This window comes from Mustela erminea, chromosome 1 (genome assembly GCF_009829155.1).
Source record: "Mustela erminea isolate mMusErm1 chromosome 1, mMusErm1.Pri, whole genome shotgun sequence".
NCBI classification, from domain to species: domain Eukaryota; kingdom Metazoa; phylum Chordata; class Mammalia; order Carnivora; family Mustelidae; genus Mustela; species Mustela erminea.
The window spans coordinates 159,791,456-159,810,159 of NC_045614.1; the positions used below are offsets into that span (position 1 = coordinate 159,791,456).

The following is an 18,704-nucleotide window of genomic DNA, read 5'->3' on the forward strand; positions in this document are numbered from 1 at the left end:
GGGATCATTTAGGGCATACTACCTCAGTCACTGAGGTGAACAGGGAAGGAAGCTGATTGACACCTTGACCATATGCTAGAAACCAAAAGTCAGAACACATGATCTGACAGATAGGAATTTACTTATGGGACAGAATACTTTAAATTAGAACTGACTGAGAGTATGGTGGCAGAGGAATAGGGCAGTAAGACAATCTGAGTTGTATCTACTTGGTGAACTCAACAAAAAAGATAATTGAATCTTGTTCAAACATTCAAACTCTGTGCGTGCATGTGTGTGTGTGTGTATGTATGTGTATTTATCCACAGAAAAACTGGATAAGTGAAATTTAAGACACTTATTTTAAGATTTTTTTTCTCGACTTTGATATTGTATCCCTCTCTGTCTTGTGTAAAGGACTCCAAGGATTAGATACACACAAACCCCAAGCATAGGATGTGCAAGTGCTTGTGAAAGACCAGTCGGGATACAGGGAAGGAATGTTCCTCTCCTCCTTGCTCCCGCACCCCACGTCTGCCCCCCAAGCCAGAAGAGGCTCTCACACAGAGGCAGTAGGGATGCTCTGTGTTGGTAGAGCTTGAGAAACAGAAGCCCAGCGTAGGCTCGGTTGACTCAGGAATCCTTCTGAGCGGCAGGGAGAAGGAGCCTTCCTGGCTGGAGAAGTAACCCCTCCTCGGTCAGCTCAGCCACTCTCTCCAACCCGACACGGAAGCTTTAACTGTTCTTTACCCTCTTCATTCCTCTTCTCATTCCAGTTGTTTTAGTACTGGCCACTCCACTTCCCTAATGATTTTCCCCACTTCCAACTTAGGACCAAACACAGAAAGACAAATATGCACCCCTAACCAGTCACACAGGACACCCTGCTGTAGCACATGTAGAGCTTCCCCAGGCCATCCCTACAGCCTTCCCTTCTTTCACTATAAAGCTGCCTGCCTTTGAGTCTCTGCCACATCTAGTGACAATGGCTGACTCCCTGGCTATTAAAGAGCTCCGAGGAAATAACCTTTGGTTTTCTCATTTGGTTGGTCTTTATTTCCACAATATGCTTACTTTTGTTTGGAGAGCTCAGTGCTGTGAGAGAGCTTCTGTAAGTGTTTCAGAGAAACCAGATCATTCTTAATAAGCGAGTCCAATTCACTATCTTGGCAACTCCATTTCCCTCATGGTCGCATCCAATCTATTGTTCAGTCTGGTCAACTCTATACCCCAAAACATAACCCAAATGTAATCATGTCTCCCCCGATCTCCAGTACCACCACTGGAGTCCAAGGAACGCCAGTGTGCTTCTGGATTGCAACACCGGCCCCTTGCCTGGCCGCTGCTTCCTCTCTTCCTCCTCTTGTGACCCATTCTCATAAATAGAGGGATCTGCATATATCATTTCTCTGTTCAGCCTTCAAATATCTTCCATCCCACTTAGAATAAAATCCAAACTCCTATACCATCTGGCATATTCCCTCTCTAGTCCCACCTTGTTCCACCCCTCCTGTCATCCACTACACTCCGGTGACACTGGCCTCCTCAAAAGTGCCAAACACGTTCCCATCTCGGGGCCTCTGCACCAGCTGTTCCCTCTGCCAGAAATGCTCTTCCCCCTGACCTTTGCACGGCTGGCTGCTTTCTGTCGTTCAGATCGTCGTTAGCCATCATCTCTTCAGAGAAGCAAAGAAAGCACCTACTCTGTTGTAGTCACCCAATCACTGTCACATCACCCAGTTCTACCTCTCTCTGCATAATGCTAATCACTACCTGAAACTTTCCTTTGTTCACTGGCATTATTCTCTGTCTCCCTTATCAGAGCAGGGATTTGTCTGTCATGATTATCCACCGAGAATGGGCCTGGTATTGAAATGATGCTCAATGAATATTTGTTGACCAAACGAATGAATGCTTGCATGCATGAAGTGAGTAACTGAACTGCCTGAGACTTTGGACTCTGGTATACGAAACTCTGGTATATGAAACTGCACCGTACCGCAAACCTTACTCCTAGCCTCTCTAACACTCAGATCAATTTCCAGCTTCTCTGGAAAGTCTTATTCCGCTTAGAAGATGTGCCCTTCCCTCTTCACCTACAGTTCTGTCTGTAGGATTCCTCTGGATTTAATCATAGCCTTGACCCCCTCCCTTGTAGCCAACTGCCTAGTCCTGTTAAACTCATCCCCTGCTTATTAGCTCCACACGTGTGCATATTCTCCTCACCCAAACACACCTTGTACCTTCTATGAAACAGCGCAGTAAACATAGTGGAAGATGGAACGAGTTTGTTGGATAAATTTTTTTAATGTGCATCAGGTAAAATTAGGATAGCATAATCCTAAATTGCACAGGACAGAGCCAACAAAGTTAAAACAGTAACCTTAGAGCCCCCTCCTTGGGTCCATGCGGATTCCCAGTTGGTATAAATCGCCATGCTTCCCATTGCCCATTCATTGGTTTGCTCTGTACAAAGTCAATGTCATCTCTCTCTTTTTTTTTTTTCTCTCTCTCTCTCTCTTTCTCTAAGATGCATTCTGTGCCCCAAAGGCAGTGCTATGGGTGGACTGGGATAACATGCACTGAAGATAGGCTTATATGCCCTGTGGGCACCTAGCCAGAAATTGCAGTTTGAATGACTTTTTTTTTGCCTGTCAAAGAAAAGAGTTGCCTCATCACCTCAGAGCTCAAACACCAGTTCACCTGGTTGCTGAAGGCTTCTTATTATTTTTTTGAAATTATACTCCTGAAAACTCATAGAGTAGTCACTCCCCTAGAGCCTGGTTTGTGATACTGACTCTTTCTTAAGTATGTAAAAGAACTAAAATAATGTTTTTAGGATGAATTTTCAAAAAGGATCAGCAATTCCACAGGTTACTCCGGCTTTTTTCCCCATCTGCTGTGACAGCAGGTGTGATTTCACAAGCCCACTCCCATCAATCATCCTCTCCAACCTGTCTCTGGTGCCTGACAAGGTGTTTATGTGTATAACATGGAAACCATCACTAGATCTTGCGAACAAATAAAGCTTCCTTTCAACAATACTCCAAAGGAAAACTTCCATGGAAAGCTAGGTGCTGAGTTCAGGTGGGTGATTCATTGAATCACCAGTCTCACCTTCTTCCAGGGGTTGCAAACTCAAAGCCTGTCAGGGGCAAAACAAGGACTATGAGACTATGAAGCATCCTAATGCAAAACATCAATGAACACTGTAGTCTAAGTGGATAGTGCCTGTTCAATCTAAAAAGTACTCGCATTCACTTTACATAAAAATGAGCTGGCTAAACCCAAGTTTTCTGCAGGCATAATGTGGCCACTAGTGTTCAATCTTGATGCCTCTACTAAGTCAGTATTCTAGCCTGAGGCCCAAGCACTCAGGCTTTTCAGAGAATCTTAGAATTCATAAAATTATGGACAATAGGAGCTGAAAATGATCTTAGATGTTACTTACTCCAAATTCATGTTTTCCAAGAAAGGAAACTGAGGTCACAAAATTAATAAGCCAGTCAAAAGGTACACAGTCAACAAGTAGCAGGGTTAAGACAAAACTCTCATCTCAGACTCCAGGTCTGATGATCTCTCAGCTACTGGCCCTTGCTCTTCCTAATATGCTGATAACAACCTCACGCTTCATGTTCCTTTAATACAAATATCCCCTTTAAAGGTTTCTGAAAGTTGTATTAACGACAGTAAAAGTTTCAAAAGATAGAGACTGGATTAAAATCAACTCAAAAAAAGAATTTGGTCATTAAAGGTGATAACAATAATGTAAAATGTGTACAAATATTATTCACAATAATTTGCCTGATAAACATGGACTATAAAATTAAGGTTTCAACTATGTAAAAGTATACAACATGTGGACAAAGACTAGAATGAAATTTGCATAATGAAATTAGTTGGAGTGGCATGATTGTTGTACTTTTTAAAATCATTTTAATGCGACTATAATAGTCTTTATAGCATTTTAGGTGATTCTCTTTAACAACGGTGCTGGGGGTCCATTTTAATTTCCAAGGTAGCCATTCACCACAACCTATTCTTTTGTTCACTAGCAAACTTCATATTTTGTTCAGGTACCTAGTCTTTTCCCCTGTAACTCAGGAATGTCCTGATAAATCTGTTAATACCAGTGTTCTTATCTCTTTGCTAGTAATTGGTTCAAGAATGGGCATGTGATATAAATCTGACAAATGAAACATAAAGAGAATTTGCTGAGGGACTTCTGGGGCAGGGCCTCTTCAGTCTTTTTTAAATATTTATTTATTTACTTACTTACTTAGATATTTTAGAGAGAGAATGAGTGCAGTGCAGGGGAGGGACAGAGGGAGAGAGAAAATCTTAAGCAGGCACTATGCCCCCCACAGAGCCAGATGTGGATTCCATCTCACAACACTGAGATCATGACCTGTGGCAAAATCAAGAGTCGGATGCTTAACTAACTGAGCCACTCAGGTGTCTCAAGGCTTCTTCAATCTTACAGGCAGGTCTCTTTCTCCACCTCTGGATGTTGTGTGAGAATATGAAGACCTAGAGCAACCATGCGGCAAGCCTGAGGACACCTATATGCTAAGATTGGCAGAACAGAAGGAAAGAAAGGATTCCTGATGAATTAGTGTGAAGTCACCTACCTCTGAGCTTCTTCTGTGAGATAACCAACTTCTTATCATTTAGTTCAGTTGAGAAGGGGGATTTTCTGTTATTTGCCAAAGCTCCAGCCAAAATAATAAACTTGATTCTTCCCTTTGTGTATTGGAAAGCACACTTGGATACCTCTATGAGTAGGGGAATATACTCACATATTTTCCTCTCCTTTTCTATTCCTAAGGCATAGGCAGCATGACTACATTGAAACTGTCTAGTGTCTCATTTCAGAGGTGTGGTCAGGATGGATATAAACACAATCTGCTTCCCTAAGCTACAAGTTATGGTTCTATTAAGTATCCTCATATAATCAGAGCCTGATGACCATCAGCCCTTTTATATGGCATATTTAAAACAAAAAGAGTTGAAACCTGTTTGAGAAAGAAAAATCTTTTCTTAAGAGAAAACAAGAGGAAAGAGCCATTTCCAGAAATAAGGACACCATCCTAATAAATCTGAGTTTTTAACTCCCTTAAGAGCTCTAACGACACCAAATACTTTTGTTTTGATGGTTGTATTTGTCCTTTTTCTAACCAGACAATTTTTAATTGTCTTTTTTTTTCTGGAAGTGACCATATTTCCATCATAGCAGTACAGTAAGTATCTGGACATCAATGACGTGTTTACTAAGGGGCTGTGGAGGGAACAAAAGCTACCACTGAATGCAAGATTATTGTCATTAACATACAAAGTTCTACAAGTCTTGTCTGCTGGTGAGAACTAAACTTTTGAGAATTAGAAAATGTAACCCATAGAGAATGGACTATAGATATACTTTATACATGCAGAGTATCTTGAAAAATCAGATATGAAGATAAATGGGCTCCTTTGTACTCTAGGGCAGGGATCAAACCATTTATAAAGTCACTTACCTAAGAGAGGCATGGTGTGCGAACACTCAAACCCCAACTTATGGCAACAATAATAATAGTGTATTTCTAATCTCAGAGAACATTTCCTCCTGGGAATTCCTAAAGGGCTTAAAACTATTTTTACAAAATAAACATATATATTATTTTCAAGAAAAGCACAGTCTACTCTATAATATAATGTTGTCAATTATGAAAAAAAATAAAATACCTCTACTATCCCTCCATCTTATTCCTTATAATATCCCAAACCCCCAAGAGAGAAACTATTGAAACAGGCCTCACACAATCTAGCATCTCAAGGCCCCTTCTCAGCTCCCAGGTCCTCACCTTCCCACCCATTTCTACTTCTGTTTTAACACTTGTCCTCCATTTCCTTCATTCCCCACCTCCCATACATACAGACTCCTGACTTCTAGGGTGGCAATAAAAGCAAATAATAAACTGTCTAGTGTCTATATCTGCAACCTGCAAGCTTGTTCTTTATACCAGTGTTTCTCAAACTTCAGTGAATATCCTGAGCATCTTGTTAAGAATGTAGATTCTGGATTCAGTAAGTCTGGTGTGGGGTCTAAAATTCTCCATTTCTAGCAGCTTCCAAAGTGAAGCTGATGCTGGTCCATGGCCTACACTTTGAGTAATAGGGTTTTATAAAACTTCTAAGACAAACAGCATCTGAGATTCAAACAAAACACACTAAATAACAAATCAGTAATTGTTTCAAAATATGATGGGATTTGATGGAATTTGAGTTGTGCTTTTCTGACTACTAAATACAACAAATTCAAGAAAAACTGAGTCTTGGTGTACCTATTATCTATTGCTACACAATAAAATTATTAACTTAAAACAGTATCAAACATTTATTTTGTTCATGAATCTGAAATTAAGGCAGAGCTTTGCCATGAAAGCTTCTCTCTGCTCCACAAGCTCTCAACTGGTACACTTCAGTTGGAGATTGGAGGAGGCCCTTTCAAAATGACTCACTCTTATGGGTGGCAGGTTGAAGCTGGCATTCAGCTGGAAACACAGCCAGGTCTGTGGGATGACCATCTTTGTTCCTCTCCATGTAGACTCCTCCATGGCCTGGTTGGGCTTTCTCACAGCATGATGACTGAGTTTCAAAAGCAAGTGTCTCAGGAAAACAAAATGGAAGTGCATGGCATTTTCATGGCCTGGTCTCAGAGATAACATAGTCCCTTTTGCCATTATACATTAGTTAAGGCAGTTACAAAGGCCTGTCAGGCTCAAGAAGAGAGACATGAGACTCTACCTCTTGATGGTAAAGTGACAAAATTCCCAAACAACGTGAGGGATGGGAAATACAATTGTGGTCATTTTTGGGAAATATAACTTACCATACTCATCAACCCAAAATCCTTTCGAACAAATGATAAGTTAATCATGATAGAAATTTTCTAATTCTAGCCCAACCCCATTCCCATTTATATATATTTTGGAGAAGAAGAAAAAAATATAGACTACATTGAAGAAATTGAGGAAATCCAGAATAATAAAAGATTATCTGATAAAGGGGAGAAAAAAACAGGAAGAAAATAGTCGGAAAAGTGAAATAGGGTTTACATTAAAAAAGGAAGTAAGATACAAGCACATAGAACAGTAGATATGAATATAAAGACAACTATCGCTTTCTTCTTTACCTTCACTGTGCTACCTGTAAAAGAGCGATCTGATTGGTTGGGAAGCCTAACATGTTATTTACTGCCATTCTCTAGTAGAAAGGAATCAAGATTGAAGCTTAGTACTGACCAATAATAAATCACTTGAGCTTTTTTTCTCTTTCAAATAATTTTTGACAGTAGCAGAATGAATCCAAATATTAGATCCAAGGCTTTCTCAGACAGTTCTCATCTATGATGAGACCACAGTGTCATTGGAGAAGAATAGAGGCTGGGATCGGGAGGAAACAACCATCCTGTCTGGACCACTTACTGCATTTGCCAACTTACATTTGAACTCTACAACAATGAGGCCTGATTCTAGTGAAAAACACGCCAGGTGGCTAGATCAGTACTCATGCAATTGAAGATCAACATAATCAAATCTTCCTTCTCACAGTGAGAAATGCTACTTGTGGTGAAACATGGAAACAAAATGTTCTTCTGTTCATGCAAGGCCTTCTAAATTGGCTCCCCACACCTCCACGTTGGGTCTCCATACTGTCTTGCTGAGTGTAAGCTCTGTGCAAGTTTAAAGTAGGGCCAAAAAAGCCATGTTGCACTTGATCTTTGGTGCTGAAAGTAAGACACCAATGATGAAACCAGCAATTGCTACCCTGGAACAGCACTGCAAAACTGAGAGGGAAATACTTCTACCACAAGTTTTACACCAATTCTCCTTGAAACAAAACCACTGAGCATGCCTATGTATCATAAACCCACTGCCTCTTAACTCTTACTCTAAACCTCCCATTGCAAGTTCAAGAGATAAAAACTTCCTCATGAAGCACTGTTGGCTGGTACGTGAGAAAGTTCCAGTCATGCTACTGAGATGGGTTCCTGGAAGGAAGATGAGGAAAATGATCTGCATTTTTCTTGATTTTTGCCCAAGGATGTCTGTTCTGTAGGCGTCCTGGAGTTCTTCCCAGAAGGCAGATCTCAAAATCTTCAATGCCAATCATGAATAAGACTTCCATTTACTTAAAATAATTAAACTTGTTCAGTGTTGTATGAATGAAAAGTGCCAGATTAAAAGGAGCAATTGCTGATCTTCACCTACAGGGATGTCCTGAAAGAAAGGACTGCCTCACTCACCACCTCCTTTCATTTCCTACACCAATCCTATTCACCAAGGCAGTCAGGGAGTCTACCAGCGAGCCACCTGATCCAGCTTGAGGACTGCCAAGATCTATGACTTTGGGCAAGGCAGTTAATTCCTCCACCCACTGGTCCTATATAGAATTAGAATAAGAATGTTCATCACTCATTATCTTCCTTTGAACTTTGCCCCAAAAAGGCATAGCAAAAATGGTGAGGAAAGATTTGCAAGCAACATTTATGGTTGCCCTGTGAGGATACACCATGGGATCCTAACACAGAAAGTTTAGCCTTCCCTGCTACATTCCCTACCCTTCTACATTCATGTATTATCAGACAACATTATTATAAGACACAGTATATTCAAATGTTTAAGAAAATAAACATAGGATACTCAAAGGTGGAACCATGGTATTGAAAATGAGCAGTTAAGACCTTTTTTTAAAAAAAAAAAATATTTTATTTATTTATTTAAGAGAGAGAGATTGAGCATGAGCACGAGCATGAGTGGAGGGAGGGGCAGAGGGACAAGCAGATTCCGTACTGAGCAGGGAGCCCAACACAAGATTTATCCCAGGACCCCAAGATCATGACCTGAGTAGGAGTCAGATGCCTAAATAACTGAGCCACCCAGGTGCCCAAGACCTTGAACTTTAACTACCCTGCTGCTTCAATCTACTCACACACTCTCTCCAATTTTACAAATCGGACATACCAACCCTGGACAGTACCTATTCTCTTGATCCCCTGACCCACAGAAGAAGAGACTAAGGGTTCACATTCAAGCTGGGAGTTCTAGCTTTAGGGCACATTCATTATCGTTATGTCACATAACAATGTATGTATGCCCTATGAATCATGAGCAACCTTGATATCGGTTCTACTCTTTCTAAGTCTCTGTATTAGTTTCCCAGGAATGACATAATAAAATACCACGGACTGGGTAGCTTAAACAACATATATTTATTTTTTCACAGTTCTGGAGGCTAGGAATTCTAGTTCAACACATCAGCAGGTTTGGTTTCTTCTGAGGCCTCTTTCCTTGGCTTATAGAGGCTGCCTTCTCATGTGACTTTTTCTCTGTGTGTGACTCCCTGATATCTCTTTGACTTCTTATAAAGACACCAGTCAGATTGGATTAAGGACACCATTTTAACTTCGTTACTTCTTTTAAGATTTTATCTCTAAATATAGTCATATTTGGAAGTTAAGGATTTTAGTATATGAATTTGGGGGGAATAGAGGGTGAGGGATACAATTCAATCCATAGCAGCCTCTGTAAAAGCAGGTTTCATGAGGATTTATGTAAGATGCAGACAAGAACATGAATGAGAAAATGCTTTATAAATTATTAGTCACCATACAAATATTGTATGATTGATATCATCATCTTTGTCATTATAATTATTATTCTCTATGACATATTGTCAGTCTCCTGGGAAATCTAAAATTTTCACCTTTTGAAGAATTATAGCACAGTGGTTAAGAGAACATGCTCCGGAATTAAGATGTCTGGATCCAAATCCAGGCTCCACTATTTGTTAGCTGTGTGACCTTCAGAAATTATTTTAACCTCTCTAAGCCTCAATTTTCCTATCTGTAAATTAGGGACATAAAAATAATACCTACATTTTAGGGTTGTTGAAAAGATTAAAAGAGAGAGTGAATCAAAATGACTGATTAATAGTATATGCTCAATTAATGTGGTTGTTAGGAATAGCCATATTTAAACCTTGTTGCTACTGCTGCTTCTTTCTCAACCAGCAGAGGTCTCCATCATAGTCAGACTCGGACCAGACTCCCCATGACTGTCTGCACTGCAGCTGCCAAGCACATCCACTGTTGGCAGAGAAAGGAGCGAAAGACTTGCCACCCTGTCTGAAGGAAGAAGAGCTCAAAAACAAGAGAACAAGGAATAGTTAAGATTCCATGGTAAGATGTTATATGAATAGGTGACCATGGTAAGATTAAGTTCTAGTGCTGCTTCAGAGACTTACTGGCATTGCCCTTAATTGCATCCCACTTTAGCTAGTTCTAAAGTTGAGTTAAGAAAGCTTACTCACATATATCTCAGAAGAGCAGTGAGAACGAATCGATAAATGTTTTTGTAGAGTTCTCTGAATGCAAGGAGTGCTGTTAAACAAATATTTAACATTTCTCACCATATTAAGCTTATCTCATCTTTTTATCACCAGTTATATTCCACGCCTCAGTTTTGCTTCCACTGTAATATATTTTCTTTAACCTTCTTTTCCCAGACAGGCTTACACCTCCAAGTTCAATTATTCTGTCAATTGTGTTTTAAATTTTACAGATTTTTATTAACCACTTGTGGTATCAATTTGTTGATCTGTTGCTTCTTCTGTAGCGATCATCTTTACACCCACCAAAAGCTGCCCAAGCAATTAAGCTGAGGAAGGTTAGAGTTATTCAAGAGAAATTAAAGCATAGAAGGAAAGACAGTAGAATAACGGATAAAAAGAGCACTGAGGGGGAAACACACATGTACTAAAAAAACATAGCACGCAGCAGATAGAGGCTCAGAGGGAAAAGAGAGACAGATAGAAAACAGATCCTGCTTCTGCCTGCTACACCTCGCTTTCAGCACCAAGGACAGAGCCTCTAAAGGGCTAACCCCAGCACAGATCAGTTCAGGATCCCTCCCAAATCCTCTAGAGGAAACGCATGGATTTGAAAGCAGCTATGAAGCATGCAGTAAGGTCTAATAGGAAAGCTGTAAGAGCAGCCCACAAGTGATTTCACCTTAGAGGCAAAAATGGGTGATTTTCTTTCTGTTCATTTCCACAGTTTCGGTGTCCTTGGAAAGGCAAAGTTTGCTTTGTTTGGGCATGTCTGCTGTCAGTAAGTGAAGGCAGCCACTGAGGTGCTAAACTCCACAGTCTCCAGAAATCAGAAGAAATTTTCAGGGTAAGTAATTTTTCTTTTTGTTTCTAATTTAATGCACAGCATTTTCCTGGAAGGTTATTTAACCAGCTTGGGGTTCTGTGGTTCTCTACAAATATGCATTAAAACTCTGCACCCTCTCTTATTTAAAAACAGAAACCCTAAAGAAGCTGTTTTCATTTTTTCCCTCATTTTTGACAATAGAAACCTGTTCTCTTTCTCTTTTTCCCCCAAAATTAGATCCTCATGGGCTCTAGAAGCCCTATCAAGGCAGAATTAAAAGATGGAAAATAAAAAGGTATTACTATCCCTGGGATTTGTATGGAAGTTGATTGTATTCCCCTTAAGGGTCTTACTTAATTGTAAGGGTCTGTTATTTTAAACTCCCCAATTTAGCATCCTGGTAATCCAGGGCTGAGGGTTTGAAGAGGCACTGTTTTCAATGGTCTATTTAAAGTCAGGCTGTTTCCAAGTCAGAATCCAATTATTCCCAACAGAGATATGCAGTACTTGAGATGATGATTGTGTATATTTTCTTTAATGATAGCATATGATTTTGAGGATATTGTTTTTTAATTGTTGGACTTTCATTATTTATTGTAGCTTATTGGGTCAATGGAAGTTGTTGCAATTAGGTATTTGTTCCAGTTCATGCATTTAGTTTAATCGAATACTATCAAAATGCATACACAAATAATAAAGCAGCAATAGCAGAGTGGGACTTGGATTTTACACTCATTCTTCATGTCTCTTTGTACTTTATAAGGGAAGCCCTTTTCTTACTGATACTAAAAGGTCAGTAAGATGTCTGTCCTTAGGTATGCATGAAGAATTGCTGCTTGACACACCATTGGATCTCTTGGAGCCAAAGAGAAGCAAATATGATATGAAAAAATTTTGCTCAGACACTTGTTTATTTTTAGTTGAACATTTTCAAAGGTCTGCATGGCTAGCAGTGAGCAGTGGTGTCAAGCAAGGAAAATACTGACAGTATCCAAATGAATGCTTGATATTAAAGCATCTATACAGAAGCCTGCTTATTATGGATTATGAATTAAAGCAAATACAAAATAGATCTTACTCATTATTAAATTCAATATCTAATGCACCGAGATTTGCCATTGATTAATGTTTGCTTATTGATTGATCCATTGACTTTCCATTTTCTCTCTGATTAAAATGATAAAATGGTTGGTAATTCGAAGTTGTTAGGGAAGGTGGGAATTCTCTGCCTAATGGAGCAGGTTTAATTAGAGACTAAAATGTATATAACCTTGGCTACCAGCTATGGTTTTTCTCAGCGCATTTGCCAACAATGTAAATATGTCCAAATATATAAGTATGCTATGTATTTTCATGCACTTGTGAATCTTCATTGGAAAGTAAACTAGACAGCAATTTTCAAGAATAAAGTGCCATAGAAATGCTAAAGAATGCCTCTAATAATAATGACAATGTAACTCCCACTGTTTCTATGTGCAGCGTGCACCTGCTTTGACTTCTCACAGGGCTTGGTCAGGTGCTCTGAAAAAGCAAGATTTTAAAATGTGTCTCCATTTCAAGTTTGTCTCCCTCACTCCAATAGTGGAGTAGTTAAAAATGTAAGGTCTAGAAACAGATAGAGTTGAATGAGTTCCATCATTTATTGTTGTATGACCCCAGCAAGATAATTGACCTTTCTATTACCTACTTTCTTCACCTGCAAAATGGGGGTAATAATAGGACCTACTTTCTCTATCAGGTTGCTGCGAGGCTTAACTATGATAATGATTATAAATTTTAGCTATAATTATTAACTTTTTCAGCCAATATAGAAAGTCTGCATTGAAGCCCAGAACCAGAAAAGCTTTGCAGACTAGAGGTCAGGATGAAACTGAGGGCAGAAGACAGGGATCTGATGCAAGTGAAGATCTGGTCACAGAACCCTGTTTTTAAGGTGTTGCGTTCTGAGTTTAGGAAAAACCAGCTCTAATTGGAAATGTCTCCATACATCAATGTCCACAGACACATTAAGCAAGCTGTGAGTTTGATATTTAAGGAGACCCAAGATCAAAGCTAAGCTCAATACAGCTCCCTACATATTATATAATCTTAAGAAAATTTAGACTCAGCTTTTTAGTCTATAAAAAGGAGATATCAATATCCACCTTCAGGGATACTATAAATATTAAAATGAGAGAAAGTCTAGGTACCCACTACACAGTAGTAAACAGAAGAGATGGTGACTACTGTCTTCAGAAGGAAATTGAGAACTCAAGTGTGTTTGTTTTTATTGTTTTTGGGTTTTGCCCAATTCAGTATTCTTAAGGAAAGGGAACATATAATTAAGACCTGGTAAACCTTAATGAGTATCTTCCTAACACGCCTGGTATGCAACCAAGTGCCAAGGAGACACCTCACAAACATTCTAGGCAGAATGTAGCTCAGCACTGAGGGAATATCAGTAAAGTAGGATCTATGTCATAGCTGATGGGGGCCTGACTACTCTCTGTCCCTCTGCTCTTTAAAATAAATTATGCACTCACTTTCAGAGATGCTAGAATAAACTATAAAGACCAAGGTAAATCAATATTTTGTAAGAAGTTGAAAGGTTTATTAAAATTGTGAGTAGTGTTATATATAATGAATCTTAAAAGAGTAAGACCAGCCCTAATCCTCTAGTCCTTGCCTTCTCCATTTTCTCGCTGCTCATCCATTCTTAACTACTAACACTCTTTGCTGAGGTCACCAGTAATCTCTTAATTTCCAAGTCCATTGGCCACTCTGCAACTGGAGCTTACTTGACCCCTTCACTTATTCCCACTTCCCCTTTAATAATAAAAGCCACAGTACTTCAAGTGCTTGTGTTAGACATTATGCTAGAGCCAAAATTCTCAATTGAGAGAATAATTTTGTCCCACAAGGGATATTTGACAGTGTCAGGAGACATTTTTGGTTGTCACAAACCTGGGTTAAGGGGAGTGTTGCTAAACATCCTGCAATGCCCACTTCCAAAAAGGATTATCCAGCCCCAGCTGCCAGCAGTGCCAAGACTTGACATATATAATATTATTTGATCTTCGCAATAACCCCACGGAGTGGGTATGATGTCCACATTTTGCTGGTGAGGAGACCAGGCTATCAGTATGAATTACTTAAAGAGTGGTTAAGTTAAAAAATTCTCCAGGCTTCCTGCTTTTCCCTAACAGAAACCAGTTTGATATATGGTAATATATTTATCAGAGGGAAAGAAAAAGGAAAAATCCCAACCCAGCTCTGTGTTACATAAGCAATACTGGTTTAAAGGGAAAAAAAAAAAGAGAGAGAGAGAGAGAGAGAGATGAAAGAAAGCTCTGAGGAGGGAGAGAGTTGAAACAATTAGCTGAGAGGCAGGGAGTAATCCAGGCTCTCACTCACTTGCTGCTTCCATCTCCCACATCAACTCATTAGGAACTGCCTGGACAACCAAGGCTACACCCACCTGCTACTACACAGGACCTAAGACCAGAGATGGTACATGCAAAAACAATAATAAATCAGAAATCCATGCAATTACTATTCCAACATCAGGCTCCCAATTGATTTTCAGAGTTGAGGGTTTCCTTTCGTTTAATTAGCCATTGACACACAGCTGCACTATTTTTAAGTAGCTGTCAAACATCAACAGGGTAAAAAGTCCAAGGTGGTAACAAATATCCCAAGGTTTTGTGCTTCCATCTAACCTGTCAGGTGAGATCAGGCTAAGACATCAGTAGCTAACTACAGATCCCATGGAAGACTGATTTCTGGCCACTGTTTTCCCAACTGGTCCAGCTGCGGGAGGAAAGGTGTTCTGGGTCTGAGCTTGGCCTTAAAGGTAGAAATATCCGTCAACAATCAGAAAGCATTGTATTTTTCAAAAAGCTCTTGGCAGCAGCTTTCCTATCTCCAGGGTAGCAGCTGCCCTTTCCAAATAATGAGAAAATTATAATTATTATCAGAAACTATTATTATGTTTTAAAATTTATTGAGTACAAACAGTGTGCCAAGATAAAGAACAATTTTCTTTTAAAATAATTCTCTGAATTCATTCCAAGTCGGCCCCTTACAATCATTTGTTCATTTTCACACTTACACATTCCAGGATGAAACATTTCAAAATGAGACACAAAATGACAATCATGATTAGGCCAATTCCCTCATTGACGGGGAGCTGCAGATACCAGGATTGAGAGCAAAGCCTGGCCACCAAGCCAGCCTCTACCTCTGCCTGGAGCAAGTGTTCCCATGGAGGTGCATATACTCCATTCCTAAGTATTTTAGTTATAACCCACAAAGCAGTGAATAAGATGTTTAATACTCCTGCCTTGAAAAATACACCTCTGTAACCATCTGGAAGGCCAGGTTTAAATTTAGGATTCGTGGTCCCTAAGAGTTCAAAACAAAATGTGAGAGGGCAGGAGAAGCTGCTTTCCAACCCAAATCCTGCCCCAGGGACTCCATCCTCTTTTCTCCCCACTTCATGCTGTATCCAAGCTTCTCATCTGAGCTCCCCTAAAGAGCCACCCCTTGAGCTCAGGGGTCCCAAATATCCACGACACAGCCTACACTCAGGTTGACAGATCCAGAATGGGGCTTTGGAAACAGGCTCCATGCAGTTTGGTCAGAGAATTCTGTGATCTTGGTGCCCAGAATGTGGTTTAGAATGAGAGAGTGGACTCTTGTTGGATGTGCTCCTTGGCATTGTGGGAGAGCATGACCTCATCCCATAGGGTGGATATGACAGAGGCGGTCCGAAGTGGGACCGTCTAAAGCACAGATCCCATGGCACGTGTCCCTCTTCCAGCACACAAGGCTTTAATGCACAGGCATTTCCATATTTTTCTACAAGACATGGTGATTTTTGTCACATTTCCCCCTCCCACCCCCACTTCTTCCTGGATACACAAAAACCTGGCTATGAGAGCCCAGAGTCCCTTCTTCAGGACTGGCCCCAAGAGGCTGCTGTCACAGGGGCAGCTGAGGGGCTCCAATGCCTTTCCCACCCTAAGCCCAAAATCTCCACAGTTCGAGGATTCATTCTTCCCAATGGGATGGTGACACGACAGTTCTTACAGCTTGCAGATGCCAAAGGAGAGTTTTGGAAGAATCGGAGGCCTGCATGCTAGTTCTGCCACTAATAAGCTTTATGACTTAAGACATGTTACTAATCTCTTTGGGTCTTATTTCCCTGTTTGAAAAGTGAGGGCTCAGAAGTTGAAAATTTATGCTTATGGGCCATTGGCCCATAGATGTAAGATTTTGTGGGTGAGGGGGTAAGAAGGGACTTCATAGAGTTTAAAAATTTTTTTAATTGGCAACCAGTCTTTCAAAATTAGGAGGTTTCAAACAAAATTCCACACATGAATTTTTCCTTAAGTATAAAAACCACTACACTGTCTCTATACTCCATTACTCTTGAGTTCTTCTCCCACAAGCCGCCATCCCACACCCACCATGCCTTAAGCAAGATGCAAGAGAGAGATGAGAAACTAAAGGAAGAGACAGAGGGAGGCAGGGGGAAAGGCAGATGGGGCAACAGAAGAGGATGGAGAGAAAACAAGGAAAGGGGGATAGGAAGCTAACAGAAACTGTCCAGTATGAGAAAAAGAGCTCACCCTTACATAGCATTCTAGGTATCATCACTTTCAATGCTTTACATATTTAATAGCTCAATTAATCCTCACAAAAACCCTATGGTGGATTCCATTGTTTCCTCCACTTTGCAGAGGAGGAAAATGAAGCTCAGAGAGGAGAGGTGCAGTAACATGCCCAAGGTCCAGCAGTTGGAAGTGGCAGAGCTGGGAATCTGATCCTGCAACAGCTCTACATCTCATTCAGGGTCCAAGCACAGCTCTTTCAGTGCCCTGCACAGCCTCTTGATCTCACACCCTTCCACTCTGTATCTGCCTCACTGGGCTCCAGCCCCTCTGGCCTGCCTGCTGCCTTCCACACAGCACCTTGTCCTGCCTTTGTATCTGCTATCCCTTCTGCTTGGACCACTCTTCCTGCAGATATCTCCGGGGTTGTCTTCCTCGTCTCCTCCAGGTTTGACTCAGGTGCCGCCTTCTTCACAAGGGCTTCCTGATTATCCTGGTTAAAAATTGCCCCAGATGGGGCACCTGGGTGGCTCAGTGGGTTAAAGCCTCTGCCTTCGGCTCAGGTCATGATCCCAGGGTCCTGGGATTGAGCCCCGCATTGGGCTCTCTGCTCAGCAAGGAACCTGCTTCCCTTCCACTCTCTGTGCCTGCCTTTCTGCCTGCCTGTGATCTCTGTCAAATAAATAAATAAATTTTTTAAAAGAAAATGAAAAAAAAAAGCTTGAAACTTAGGAAAAGTTTAAAAAAAAATTGCCCTCAGATAACCGATGCGCACACACGTAATCCTCACCGTCTCCTCACCTCCTCTTCTGATTCATCATTCTCCAAAATGCATCTCATGATCGAACATATTACATCCTTTATTTAACTCATTCCTTACTGTATTCTCCTCCATACTACATCCTTTATCTTATTTCTTACTGTATTCTCCTCCCCCAGTGGGCCCCAACATGAGGGCAGGAATATCTTCCCTTTTGTTCATTGTTGTATTTCCAGTGCTTAGAAGAGTACCAAGCGTAAAGGAAGTGCTCGATAAATATTTGCTGAAGCAATCCATAAACATGTACCCAAGCAGCCAAGCTCCAAGGGGTCCAGTTTTGCCAACATTGTTTTCTGTCTCCTTCCAGGAAACCCACAGGGGTCACTATTCTCCCTCTGGGCTATGGCGCCTCTGAGCCAGTTGAGCAGCCAGATCAACTCCACCTGTGGGGCAGAGAACTCCACAGGGGCCAGCCGGGCCCGCCCGCACACCTACTACGCACTCTCCTACTGCGCACTGATCCTGGCCATCATCTTCGGCAACGGTCTGGTGTGTGTGGCAGTGTTGAAGGAACGGGCTTTGCAGACCACCACCAACTACCTGGTGGTGAGCTTGGCCGTGGCTGACCTGCTGGTGGCCACCTTGGTGATGCCCTGGGTGGTGTACCTGGAGGTGAGTGAGCCCCACCTGCGGGCTGCCTGTGTGACCATCCTTGTCTTTGTCTTCTCTGCGTTCCTGGCCTCTGGACTCAAAATGTTCCCTGCCATGATCCTGAGACTAGGAAGGAAGGAGACGTCCCGTCACTCTCCCTTTATCCCATTATCCGACATGACATGCCCACATCAGAATGAAGGAGCCAGGAATGATTGTGCTCCTGGGTCTCCAGCACCCAGGTGACTGGACTTGAGTGATGCAACACATCCTAAAAATGCATTAGGTTTAATCTCTGTGCCAGTCATGTCTCAAAGATGTCGGGGTGGGGGGGTTGAGGGAGGCAGTCTGTGGGCAGCTTCATCAGTGTTTTAATGTATACAGTGGGGTAGGGGTGTGCTGGAAGGATGCAGGACAACAGTGAGGGGGGACGGAGATGAAGAAGGAATAATAGAAAAAAACAAAAAAAAAATTTAAAGACTAAGTGGAAAAGATAAAAAACAGTCTGCAAATAGATCAGACT

The 18,704-nt window shown here is 41.1% G+C and overlaps 1 protein-coding gene across 1 annotated transcript in view; it reads left to right on the forward strand.

The window, feature by feature from the left end:
- Positions 1–10,831: 10,831 nt before the first annotated feature.
- The window catches only part of DRD3 (dopamine receptor D3), a 38,731-nt gene continuing 30,858 nt past the window's right edge, over positions 10,832–18,704 (forward strand). Inside the window, exons 1-2 of the mRNA XM_032348228.1 lie at positions 10,832–11,197; positions 17,898–18,202. Of these exons, the coding sequence (XP_032204119.1) occupies positions 17,933–18,202 (270 nt within the window). The 5' untranslated portion in view covers positions 10,832–11,197; positions 17,898–17,932. The remainder of the gene's footprint in view (positions 11,198–17,897; positions 18,203–18,704) is intronic.